We start from the raw sequence: 13,893 nt of genomic DNA on the forward strand, positions 1-13,893 counted from the left end.
TATATATATATATATATATAGATCTATAGATAGATCTATAGATATATATATATCTATAGATCTATCTATAGATATATCCATGTACATAGATAAATCTCTGTCTCTATATATATATATATATATATATATATATATATATATATATATATATATATATATATATATATATATATATATTTTAGTTGTTGTATGGTTTCTTTGGGGGCCAAAATGGCCCCCAGGGAAACCCTACAACAACTAAAAAAAATATTGCCCCCACAGGGGGTCGCCTTGCCCATGGGCGACACCCTGTCCATTTTTTTTTTTTTTTAAATAATTTTGCCCCTGCGGGGGGGGGGGCGCCTACCTTTTTTAAAAAAAATATATATATGCCCCCGGGGGGGAGGGGGGTGTTTTCCGAGGGGGCCGACCCCCCCAAGTGAAATCCCTGGCATCTAGTGGTGTTGGTTTCCTGGACCCCGATTGCAGCGAGAAAACAGTTTCAGAAGGCCTCGTAAGAAAGGGGAGACTCTCCCCTTTCTTACGAGGCCTTCCCGAACGTGGGGAAGGCCGTTTTCCCCATCGTGCTGTGCTGCGATCAGGGGCCAGGAACACTTTCAGGAAGGCCTCGTAAGAAAGGGGAGACTCTCCCCTTTCTTACGAGGCCTTCCCGAACGTGGGGAAAGCCGTTATCCCCATTGGAGCAGGAAGCGGCCGCAAGGCTGCTTCCTGTTCCGATGGGGAAATCAACTTTGTTACGTCAGCGCGCTGATGTCACAAAGGGGCGGGTGGGGGGAGACACGGAAGAGCTTCCGTGTCTCCCTGGGGCAAAAAAAATAAAATCCTCAGGTGCGACGCATCCGAGGATTTATTAACTCCCTCCCTGGTGTCGGCCACTGGTCGTGACCCACACCAGGGAGGTAGTGCGGGCGTCGGCCAGTGGGCGACGCCCGCATTGAAGGGGTTAAATAGGTTCTAGAGTACTAATTAACGGGTAAAGTTAACAGCATCCGCATTTTTGCAGAGCTGCTGAAAGATTTAGAGAGGTGAAAGTAGCCTTTATAGACAGGTTCAGTCAGTGCTACACAAATGACAACGTCTACAGCTGTCTTACATCGCTACTAGAAATCACTACCAGATTGCAACATATGTCCTTGATGGTAGAGCCATAGGCAGGGCCACTGGAATTTGTGACAGTGGATGGCCAAATAATGTAATGTAACAGAATTGACTATGTGGCTCAAAAAGAAAAATTGTGTGGTGTAATACAGAATATTCTGTGACAATAGTCTTTATTTTGTCATTTTAACAGACATTATTAGGCTTTGGGAAGGGAGGCGCTCCATTAGTACCTCTTTGACATCTGGATAGAGTAATCAGCAAGTAGCTTTAAGCTTGTTTTGTGTTAAATTCATCAATTTATGCTGCAGACATTGAATTGTGTATCAAGGGTGGTAAATCCATGATTATGTGGAATATGCTACAGCGGCAGAATTAGCACATTCCACTGGCACTGGCCATAGAAAACGTGGGACTAACAAAATGTAATTTTTCAATTCAGTCGTTGTACGTGTGCTGCACATCTCGTTCCGTTTCACCAGTAAAGATGTCAGAGGAGAGAGTAAACACAACACAGATCATAAAGTTTCCGCAGCCCGACAGCAAGGATCAGAGGTCGTTGTAAAGACCATGGAAAGACAGTGGAGCAACAGGTTGAGAGGAAAGAGAAAGATTTTGTTTTATTCCTTGCATCCTGGCATATGTTAAAATAGATATTTCCATACAGAGTGCCACTTAAATATTTGGTTATTCCTAAACGTTATTTCGTACTTAATACTTCTCTTCTCCCAGTTACAAACACAATCTCAGACGCATCAGTGCCATTTGAAAACGCGTATCCTTTTATTGGAGACACCTGGATGTTCTTTGTACTGAAAGAGACCTTTAACAGAGCAGACTGTGGAGGCCGCAGGGAACACTTGACCTTCAGACTGAAAACCTTACACTGTAACCATTAGGCAACAAGCATCGTTGCCGATGACAACTACAGAAGTCTATGAGAGAGTGAGAATTAGCTTTGTCGTTGGGACATGGCATATATTGAAAAAAAAATGTTTCCAGATGCTGTGCCTGTTAAATTATTTATCATTAAAATCAGTTGTTACCTAAACCTGCTATTATCCATTTACAGAACCAATTACTTACAGTGTCTGGGAAGAAAGCTCAACGGGTAAATGCGTTTGTTGCAGTGCACGAGCGAAATTTGCAGGCCAAAAGCTCTAATCGGAGCTTCCCAAGTCAACAAAATGAGTTCAGTTGCATTTGTTTAATGATAATATAATACACATTATTCACAGGGCACGCACCTGAAAGGCTGTGACACAAACGGTATTTATTTTTAAACGCGAGTTGGACAGATTATCACTGCTTCGCAAGAACCCCGGAAAACATGAAAGCGAGGATCAGGCTGGCACAACATTTTCTAAAGTCCCAAGTTATGACAGTTTGTGACCTTCTCTGAAATACGTGCCCTATGTCAGAATAATAATACTTTTAGGCAGAGAACCAGTGGGGGAGGCAAAAACCTGCGGACGAGGGGGCAACGATTGCGTTTCATAATTACCTCCGCAGCGTTAAAGTCTGCGGTTTTCGCAATATCAGGACGGTGTATGGCTAACATTGTTCAAGTTATTCACGCCCCTGTTAACCCTTCCAAGCCCCACGCCGTTCTCTCTCGTAACTGCCATTCAGTTTAAATACACTATATCAGTGCGAAACAGCTACTAGACTCTTCAGAAAGAAATGAGGGTGTTAGCGGGGTTAGAATCTCGAGCCCATAACGAGTTACGCTTTCGCGTGGCTTCCGCCTGCCACCCTCAGGCTACCCTCATGCACAAAGAGGTAAAGCGAAGCGTTAACATTTGAGGTAAAAAGGAGAGACAAATGGATACCTGAAAACCCGGAATAATCGCTGCTCCCCCCTTAACTGAACTGTATGATCCTAGGCAAATATTTTATTTCACCAATTCTCACTTTTCTCACTATCGCATATGTAAAAAAGATTTTCAAATATGTAAATTCAGAATTCCAGTTAAAAAAAAAAAAAAAAAATTGTGTTTTAATAGACTATAATGTTGCTCTGTTTATAAAAATCTGGGCCACATATTAGATTCACATGGCAACTGTCTTGCCTCTTAGTTCACCTGTGGTGCTCTTGTCTTGGTGGGGCAGAGGGCAGGAAAGGCTGTAAATTCATGCTTAAAAACTCAGTTTTAATAAGTACCTCTCTGTGCAGTGCTATAATGTGACGTGTTTATGTCAATACTTCCACATGTTAAAGAAATACACTTTTTTGAACTTTGATGAGACTTTATCCTATTTTATGTGATGTTTGTTGTATGAATTATATGGTAAACTTTTTCAAGGTGCGGCTTGCGCACGGGCTCTAAGATCCAGGTTAGACGGCTGGCTTGGCTCTCCCTGTTAATTTGTTGACTCCCCCACCTCTAGCCCTGCCCTGAAAAGGTGAACTGTGAAAGACATGCTCCAGAGACCCTCGACTAAAGTGCCCCCTTATCTATGCCATCATGGACAGTGTTTCCAGTCCCAGGAACAAATATGACAACCTAATGCATTCTGAGTGTTGTAGTCTTGGTTTGCTTTCATTGTCCTTTTTAGGCTAGCACATTTCATAGCAGTAAATTGCAGGTAAAAGGTCTAATACAGGATACAGTGGCCATGATGAAAAGGAATGAGACGTTTCTGGCCTGCACACTTTCCTATGAGCTTTGCTCTGGAATATCACCTCAATCCTCTCCTGTGCCAGGTACCACCGGAACAACAGGTGGGAATTCAGATGAATGCTGATCACCAACCCCAAGAGTCCGCAATATAAAAAGCAGCAAAACAGCAGGTCATCAGGCCACAGATGGAGGTGAGGAGGCCGCCTGGGCATGTATTATGTGGTGTCCTTGGCATTGCCGCTGCTCCTGGACTTGGCTGGGACTGCCACATTGCCTCCCTGTGACAAGCATGTCCCACCAAGCATTCCTTGGAAGGTGCAGGTATGGTGGTGCTCTGCTTTTAACCCTCTGCCTCTTATTGTCAAAGTGAGGCATGCACAAACCTGGAGCAAGAGACTTTGTAGTTGAGGTGAAAGATGTGTAGGTTGTGTCCCCTCCACCATCTATAGTAGTGCTTGAAATTGAAACTGTCCGCGGTTTACATGGCAAAAAAGGACTAAATAGGAGCATTATTCCACCTCTTATTGCCTCGAACAAGTGCCTTTGTTTGAAAGATATCAGTGCATTAATTTGCATGAAACAGTATCACTACCCCTCAAAGAAATACAGCAAAGTTGCAGTACACTATACTGCGTGCACGCCCACATCATTCACCAAATAGTTTACTATAAAGTACACTGAAATGAAATAAGCACATTGGTATTGTCAGACCCCCTTTCAGAAGGCCACTGTCAAGCAGAACCTCTTGGGCCCAACCGTGAGAATTGATGCCTTTCACTCAAGATGTCTTGGGGCTTGACCTATTATGGATCCTGAGCAGTTGGGTGAAGTGCACCTTCAGTACTTGACTCCCAGTAGTAGCGTGGATCAAGCAGCCCTAGGCCTCTCAGTCTTACAACTCAAAATAACAATAGTTCAATAGCAGCAATAAACTATTGTCAAGTCAAATACTTGTTTTTATAAAAAAAAAATTGAGTCTTAGTGTCTGAGCCCAAAGTAAATTACAGCACATACACAAACAAAACACACAGACCCCAAGGGCGAGGATCAAGTGTTCGATAGGCAGGTCCCTGAGTCCCACCTCCTTCTCACTAATGATAGTTGCTATTCCCCATTCACTGTAGGTGACACTTGGGTTAAACCCCACTAGTAGTCAGAGACTAGAGAGACCCACTCCAATACTTCCAAAAGTGTTCCAGCGTCTGCTCTATGCAGCAGAACAAGTTCCCCCAGGGCCTTCTGGCCCTGCGATCAGGGTTACCCGCTCCTTCGGGATTTGCACTACTGGGGTACCTGTGAGCATTTCACTCTGACGTCACAGAGGGCTGCAGCAGCTGCTGACGGTAAGTAGCACTCCTGACTCTGCAGCAACTGGGCATACACAGTGCTTTCTCTGGCGAGATGGTAAGTTCCTGTGCTCCTTCTCACAGGGATAATTGCTTCTGGATGACGGTTGATTGTCCCTTGTTCTTCATTGTTATTCCCCATGGCAAATGGGGTTGCAACCCTACTCCAGACACAAGCAATGACCTGATTGGCTCAGTAGTAATATCCTCTTTATGGCAACCCCCTCTGGGATACAAAGTAACCAACTTCATTCCACACACCTGCTACGGCCCAATCACCACAGCAGTAATCTTCACGGCAGGCAGGCCCAGCACCCCCCACCTCCCTCTACCACCCCAAAATCCTCCCTCTCCCCCAAACACCCCACAACCTGGCATACAGGATCAGTGACTTTACTTTGCACACGAGCAACAGGCCGATCAGTGCAACCATGGATAACTTTACAGTAGTCCCCTCTGGCAAACAGAGAGTACCATCTTTAGTTAACACACAGCTATAGCCCGATCAGTGCAGCCACAGATGACTTAATGGAGGCCTCCTTTGGCAAACAGGGTCCCTGGCTAAAATCTGCACATGGACGATAGCCCAATCAGTGCAGCAGCCATCTCCTCACCTAGCTATGGGAATCCACTTGCTAGGATCTCTCACTGGACCTTGCTCCCTCCAAGTGCTCTCTTCCTTACAAGGAACACTAGTCTTGGCAAGCAAGCAGGCACTGGTGCTCCAGGAGCAGGTGATCTTGAATTTACCTGGGTGACATCCTCTCACCCAGTTGGGAGTGTGGCTGGCCTTAAACCCTTCCCCCTCCAGTTCTCGTCAGAGGCAGAGGTCTTGCAGAGCATCTCCTCCTTGCACAGCCACACTGCTGTTTGACTTTTTTGGAGGCCTTAAGCTCCCTTTTCTTATAGTCCATTTCCAGACATCAAATGTCATTTAGGGTCTGAGTCTTTGAGGTTTGTGTTGGGGGTCTGTTTCCTTTTGAAGTGCCAATTTCTCTGTCTTCCCTTCCTCCAGAATGCAGACTGTCACTGCTGGAGCGACTCCAAATCTGCCAGCTTTGCAACCCGCCGAATGGGAGTGACTAGAGGTTCACACATGGATGTCAGCCACAATGATAAGTGCATCAAAAGGTTACCCTAGGGCCTCAGCCCTACTATTTGTCAGCCCCATCTCCTCCTTATATGTGCCCAGCCCCCGTTCAAGTGACGTCTCCTTGTATCAAAGTGCACTCTTTGAAGTGTACAGAAAACCCTGGTGTAAGGAAATGCCTCCTTGGCGTCATGGTTACCCCCTGACTTTTTGCCTTTGCTGATGGCAAGTTCTGATTGAAAGTGTGCTGGGACCCTGCTAACTAGGCCCCAGCACCCTTGTTCTTTCCCTAAACTGTACCTTTGCTTCCACAATTGGCACAGCCCTGGCACTTAGATAAATCCCTTGTAACTGGTACCCCTGGTACCAAGGGCCCTGATGCTAGGGAAGGTCTCTGAGGGCTGCAGCATGTCTTATGCCACCCTGAGGATCCCTAACTCAGCACATGGACACTGCCCCACAGCTTGTGTGTGCTGGTGGGGAGAAAATGACTAAGTCGACATGGCACTCCCCTCAGAGTGCCATGCCAACCTCACACTGCCTGTGGCATAGATAAGTCACCCCTCTAGCAGGCCCTACAGCTCTAAGGCAGGTTGCACTATACCACAGGTGAGGGCATATGTGCATGAACACTATGACCCTACAGTGTCTAAGAAAAACCTTAGACATTGTAAGTGCAGGGTAGCCATAAGAGTATATGGCTTGGGAGTTTGTCAAACACAAACTCCACAGTTCCATAATGGCTACACTGAAATCTGGGAAGTTTGGTATCAAACGTCACAGCACAATAAATGCACACTGATGCCAGTGTGGAATTTATTGTAAAATGCACCCAGAGGGCATCTTAGAAATGCCCCCTGACAACAAATCCGACTTCTAGTGTTGGGCTGACCAGTTTCTGCCAACCTGCCACAGCGAGTTGCTGGCCACACACAGAGAATGCCTTTGTCACCCTGTGGCCAGGAACAAAGCCTGTACTGGGTGGAGGTGCTTCTCACCTCCCCCTGAAGGAACTGCAACACCTGGCGGTGAGCATCAAAGGCTCACCCCCTTTGTTACAGTGCCACAGGGCATCCCAGCTAGTGGAGAGGCCCACCCCTCCGGCCACTGCCCCCACTTTTGGCGGCAAAGCTGGAGGAGATAATGAGAAAAACATGGAGGAGTCACCCACCAGTCAGGACAGCCCCTAAGGTGCCCTGAGCTGAGGTGACCCCTGCCTTTAGAAATCCTCCACCTTGGTAGGTTTAGGGATGTGCCCCCCTCCCCTCAGGTAGGAGGCACAAAGAGGTTGTAGCCACCCTCCAGGACAGTAGCCATTAGCTACTGCCCTCCCAGACCTAAACACACCCCTAAATTTAGTATTTAGGGGCACCCAAGAACCCAGGAAATCAGATTCCTGCAACCTGAAGAAACAAGAAGGACTGCTTACCTACAAGCCCTGCAGAGAAGATGGAAGACGACAACTGCTTAGGCCCCAGCCCTACCGGCCTGTCTCCTGAATTGAAAACCTGCAACCAGCGACGCATCTAACAGGGACCAGCGACCTCTGAAGCCTCAGAGGACTGCCCTGGACCAAAGGACCAATAAACTCCCATGAGCAGTGCCTCTGCTCAACTTCAACAACAACTTTGCAACTTTCTTGCAACTTTAAAGAACTTCACTCTTCCCGCCGTAAGCGTGAGACTTCACACTCTGCACCCGACGCCCCAGCTCGAGATCCAGAGAACAAACATCACAGGGAGGACTCCCTGGCGACTGCAACCCCGCGAGTAGCCCGAGACGACCCCCCTGGATCCCCACAGCGACAATCCAGAGGCTCCCCAGACCGCGACTGCATGTAACAAGGGACTGCACTCGCAGCCCCCAGTACGAGAAGAAACCGAACTTCAGTGCAGGAGTGACCCACAGACGACCCTCTGCCTAGCCCAGGTGGTGGCTGCCTGCGAAGCCCCCCCTGTGCCCTGCGTGCACCGCTAGAGTGACCCCGGGCACCTCTATTGAAACCAATACAAAACCCGACGCCTGCTTTGCACACCGCACCCGGCTGCCCCTGTGCCGCTGAGGGTGTGTTTTGTGTGCCTACTTGTGTCCCCCCCAGTGCTCTACAAAACCCCCCTGGTCTGCCCCCAGAGGACGCGGGTACTTACCCGCTGGCAGACTGAAACCGGAGCACCCCTGTTCTCCATAGGCGCCTATGTGTTTTAGGCCCTCTTTGACCTCTGCACCTGACCGGCCCTGAGCTGCTGGTGTGGTAACTTTGGGGTTGCCTTGAACCCCCAACGGTGGGCTGCCTATGCCCAGGAACTGAGACTTGTAAGTGTCTTACTTTCCTCACAATCTAACCAATACTTACCTCCCCCAGGAACTGTTGATATTTGCACTGTGTCCACTTTTAAAATAGCTTATTGCCATTTGAACAAAAACTGCATATGTTATTGCTCTAATTCAAAGTTCCTAATTTACCTGTGTGGAGTACCTTGCATTTTATGTATTTACTTCAAATCTTGAACTTGTGGTTCTAAAAATAAATTAAGAAAATATATTTTTCTATATAAAAACTATTGGCCTGGAGTTAGGTCTTTGAAATTGTGTTCCTCATTTGTTACCCTCTGATAAGCCTGCTGCTCGACCACACTACCACAAAATAGAGCATTAGAATTATCTAATTTTGCCACTGTCTTACCGCTAAGGGGAACCCTTGGACTCTGTGCACACTTTCGTACTTTGAAATAGTATATACAGAGCCAACTTCCTACACCTGTTCCTTCAGTGTGTGTCCCACCGAGCTCACCGGATTGCATCAATCCACAAATCTGTCTGGGAATTCCTCTACCTCCTTATGCTCATCCAGTCGGCCCAGGGTCTCCCAAAATGGCACCCAGATTCTTTCATGTACCATACCATTCACAGGCAGACATACACAGAGAACATAAATGCAACCACACATGCATACAAACTTAACATTCCGCCCGACAAGGAAGAGGTGATGACATAAGGCATGAAGTTTTTCTAGCTAATGATATGTGGTACTCAAGAATATCTGCATCTGTGCCAGATTTTCAGAAGCACACCAGGCTTTCTTCATAAAATCCTGAAAAGTTTGAGGTTTAGCCTAAACATAGGATTAACGCAACAGTAAAAAATTACAGACTCCTTTCCAAATAGTTTTGTGATAGAATAGCATCTAGCTTCTAGCCCCTATCACTGTAGAGCCACACCTACAGGAGACATAAGGAGTAATAAGGACAATTAAAAAAAGAAATGCACATATGTCTAGATTTACAGCATTCAATATAAAATTAATTCATTAAAACTTTCTTTGATCAGGAATCTTCATTGTGAATCCCAGAATGTTCGAACATATGAGCTCAGCTGACTTATTCTAATGATATGACCTCTTGTTAAATTGCTCAATTTCTTCTGTCTTATTGCAGATGTGGGAGAAGGCAATTGAACACAGCAAAGAGCTGGCAGACATGTATGAAAATCAAGCATTTGACTACGAGGGTTTGAGTAGCTTACTGGTAAGAATTCTATTTCCTCTTATCTTCGGTGCAGAATCCATCACTGAGTTTTGTTTATGATGTTAACAAGATACTCCGATTTGTGATGATTGAAATATCCACTGTAAGCAGTGCAAAAGAAAAGAGACTTTCTAAATGATAGGCTGAGCAGACAAACCTTTGTATCAAAGGACTGGAGCCCACAATCAAGGCACAGGCAGAAATATTACTTTTGCATATCTTGTAATTGTCCCAAAGTTGTTTGTATCTTCTTTGGTACCTAATGAAACTACTACCTTAGAGGAATGCTACACTGCCCAATCCTCAGTCACCTAACGGACAAGGTTCTTAGGATACTGTGGTCAACATGGCTTCCAATCAGCTCTATACCATTGCCACAACATTGCCATCAGAACTTAGAATGAGTGCCTTTTCAATTATATCGTTTTTTTTTTTTTTTTTTTTTTTTGTGTTTGTTTTATTGTCGGCGCCTTTTTGATGCTAATGAACTCGAAAATAAAACAGCAAAAGACACTATTTTGGTAGGAACTGTCTCAGTGCTTAATTTAAGACAGTGATTTCTGGTCTGCTCGCCACTGGCACTTACTTGTCAACACCAGTACTTATGAGAGTCTGCAACATTTTGTCACTTAAGTTGGAAATGAGCACAACAACAGTTGTTTAGTAGTTCAGTATATGTTAAAAATGACAAATAACTGCTGCTCAAGTCATTCTTATGGCTTAGGAGGCCTGAAATAGTCTGAATTGTCACACTTGTAGGAGTGTGATGTTTAGTAATTACGTTGGTACTGTCATTCACAGCACTGACAGGGCAATGGGTGGTGCAAGCTGCAGTGGTCTCCTGATGATGTTTTTTTTTTTTTCATCAAAGTAATCATTGGACTTATTTACGTGAAAATGTCAAAGGCCACTTTGACAGTCAGATTGAGACACCAGCCTCACAGATCAACTTTGAATAGGATCCCATTTGATTTCTCCATGATATATTTTGAAATGTTGTGCATACCAAAACTGTGTGGGCAATAGCGTTTGGTGTACCACACAGGTCACATAATACCAATAATGTTTATTTCCGGGGATTTCCCCCTCAAACATATACATCAGTAAAATACAATGCAATTATCAATCTATTTACATAAAAAATTCAGATATTATGTCAGTACATTAAATGTTGGGAAACATTTAATGGATTAAAATTTGTGGTATCAATCCTAGCATTGCAATTTTGTCTTCCTCAAGCACCAAGATTTGTCCTAGATGTTCAAATTCTGACATGTTATCTTTGTGTATGTGATCAGGATAAAGTTCTACTGGCACAGTTGGTTTACCCTCAATATTAATAAGGATCAAAATAACAGAGGGTGTGGAGTCAGGATGGCTGACTGAACGGATGTCTCCGCTCGGAGTTCTGACATATTATAGGTAATGGGACCCCCACTTTCAGCCCCATCTGTGGCAATCCATGGACCTCCTGGAGCTTGTGGGTACAGCCGCACCCTCAGGTGACAGCTGGGGAGGTGCTGGTCCCGTTTGCACTGACCTCAAAAGAGTCACGGTGGTGATATGCAGCAGGCTGACATCATGCACAGGAATGAGAACAGGGCTGTCCCTAGGCTTGAAGGCAGTGAGTGACGGGCAGCAGGCCGCAGAGAGTGTTGCAGGTGGTGGAACAAGAGGGAGCATAGCGCAGCAAGTGAAACTTAAGGAGGGGCCCCTCCCGAGGTGAGTGGCGAGGGATGCCAGAAGCCGAATGGGCCACTCGGCTCATGGTAAGGCCGTAACTGTGAAGCCTGGAGGTAGCACTGTTTAAGAGAGGCACTACGGAGGGGAGCAGAGCAGTGTTCTTACATATCACAGGTATGATATTTTCCCAAATTTAATGGGAACAGAATTTCTTGTTACCCAGACTATGAGGTGTCAAACGAAAAGAATCGCACGTCATTTGTGGAGGTGAAGAGGAAACTCGGAGATCATGGATTGGCGTATGCATCTGATGGAGATATATAGCTGCAGACTCCTTACCTTAGAATTTCCCCAGGCATTAGTCTGGATCCAGAGATTTTTCTTGAGCAGTACCTCTGCGCGCTGTTAGGTGGCATCGATTGGCTCGGCATCAGTCATCGGCGTCATGCCTTCTAGATATGACATTGCAGGTCCTATATAGGCACTACCTCGGCGCAATGATGTCAGTTCTTTTCTTTCTATGCCAGCCAGTGTTGATTCGAAAAAAGAGCTACCCCTCAGTTATTTTTTGACTTATCTTCTTACACTTTTGTCACAGCTTTTTTGAGTATTTCTGCTCCTTGTGTGTTGAGGAATGTCTTTGTGTAAGACCGGGTTGAAGTCCTGCGGATCCTGCCATCGGGCATTGTCCATGACAGATCTGCACTTTATGTGCCCTTGGTGTCTGGAGCACGACCACAACCCAAAATCGTGCGCCGAGTGCCAGACCATGAATCCGAAGGCTTTGAAGGAGCGGTCCCTAAAGATGATGGCATCCCGGTGCTCACTCTGTGTAAGTCCCCCATCTCCGTTCTTCTAAGGAATCGGTCACGGAGCTCCTCTCTTCGTAATCCCATTCCGTATTCTAAGGAAGATCGGGGAAGTCGAGGCATAATAAGAAGTCAAAGAAAGCAAAACGTCTTTCGATTTCAACTCATCTGTCGGCTGACGAAGTGCGTTGGAACGTCATCAACATAGGCCTGCATATAGGCTGACTCCACACCTACCCCAGTTTCTGGGAGCCGAAGTGACCCCTGCCCAACTAAAGTAGTTTTATGAGGCCATGCTCCTCATTTTTGGGCAGCCTGACACCGATAGTCTGCCTTTGGGCATCCCGGAGTCAGAAGGGGCACCAATCAACTCCGTTCCTGGATACGAACCAGCACAGGTCGTACAACCCTGACCTTCCCTGGTGCCAGTCCCAATGTCAACGCTTCCGTCTCCGCCGCCTTACTCGTTGCCGACTCTTGACATGAAGACAGATAGGCATTGTACGATGCTGACTCCGGCGTCGAAAGGGCCTTGCCCCCATGTCAGATCCTGAACCTAATTCCTATGAGCTAGATTTCGATGAGGAATGGGAGGGGTCGCTGGACCCTTTAGAATACCAGCTCCAAGACCCCATGGACTGGCATACGGACCTGGGTGAAGCCAGTAGACTGAATACCTCCCCATATACTACCATGCTATTTTCCCCCACTGTGGCTATGGTGGGTGGAGCTTCATATTTAGTCATGATGCAGAGAGCACCCGATGTCCTCAACCTTGAGCTGCCTTCGGTGGCAGTCAGGACTAACTTCCTGACAGAGATGCTTACCCTTGGACTTCTTACTCTGAACCCCTGCTTCCCCGTAATGAAGCCCTTATAAACAGCCTAATGGGTATCTGGTCTGATCCCAGCGAAGGGACTCCTGTGAACAGGACAATTGCCCACCTCCATCACCCTGCACTGGGTGACCCAGGTTTTCTGAGGCAGCACCCCATACTGAGAGCCTCCACTTCCCAGGGCAAATTCCCTTGCACACCCCCGGATATGGAATCCAAGAGACTGGACACACACTTGGAAAGAAGATGTTTTATTTCATCTGCCTGGCATTGCAGTGCTTGAGCACTGCATGCGTTTTGGGACGTTATTCCCACACGCTGTGGGATACAGTTGCGCAAGTGCTGCCACAGGGCCCGGAGGAGGCCTAGGGCTGTACTTTCCCAAGTAGTTGCTGGTGGTAGAGATGCAGCAAAGTTCACGATCTGATGTGGACTGAACACGACCAACTCACTGGACAGAGTGGTTGCTTAGACAGAGGTTTTGAAGCACCATGCTTGGCTGAGGAAGTCTGACTTTTTGGGGGGATGTCCAAGCGAATCTTATGGACAGTCCCTTTGATGGCACCCATATCTTCAGAGAGAAATCGTACTTGACGCTCAAGCGCTTCAAGGACTCATGCTACTGCCAGGTCCTTGTGCCTCGTGGTGACCCCTTGCCAACCTCAGTCTGCTTTTCGTCCCTTATGGCTACGGAAATGGGCGCCCAGTCAAGTCTGTTCCCCTCTAGCCACCGGGCTGAGCATGCACCCAGCTTCTGTGTGGCTGGGGACGTGGAATCCACAATCCTCGTGGATGAAGGAGTCAGTGGTCTGACCATTCGAAAAAACAACACCCAGCTGCAGTTGCCTCCACATCTTCCTTGTTTGACGATTCCCCACCAGGGA

General features: G+C 46.6%; 1 protein-coding gene across 1 annotated transcript in view; it reads left to right on the forward strand.

Annotated features, from left to right (window-relative positions):
* The window catches only part of DOCK5 (dedicator of cytokinesis 5), a 799,955-nt gene that overhangs the window by 634,413 nt on the left and 151,649 nt on the right, over positions 1–13,893 (forward strand). Inside the window, exon 39 of the mRNA XM_069214140.1 lies at positions 9,593–9,682. Coding sequence (XP_069070241.1) covers positions 9,593–9,682 — 90 coding nt within the window. The remainder of the gene's footprint in view (positions 1–9,592; positions 9,683–13,893) is intronic.

This window comes from Pleurodeles waltl, chromosome 11 (genome assembly GCF_031143425.1).
Source record: "Pleurodeles waltl isolate 20211129_DDA chromosome 11, aPleWal1.hap1.20221129, whole genome shotgun sequence".
Classification (NCBI taxonomy): domain Eukaryota; kingdom Metazoa; phylum Chordata; class Amphibia; order Caudata; family Salamandridae; genus Pleurodeles; species Pleurodeles waltl.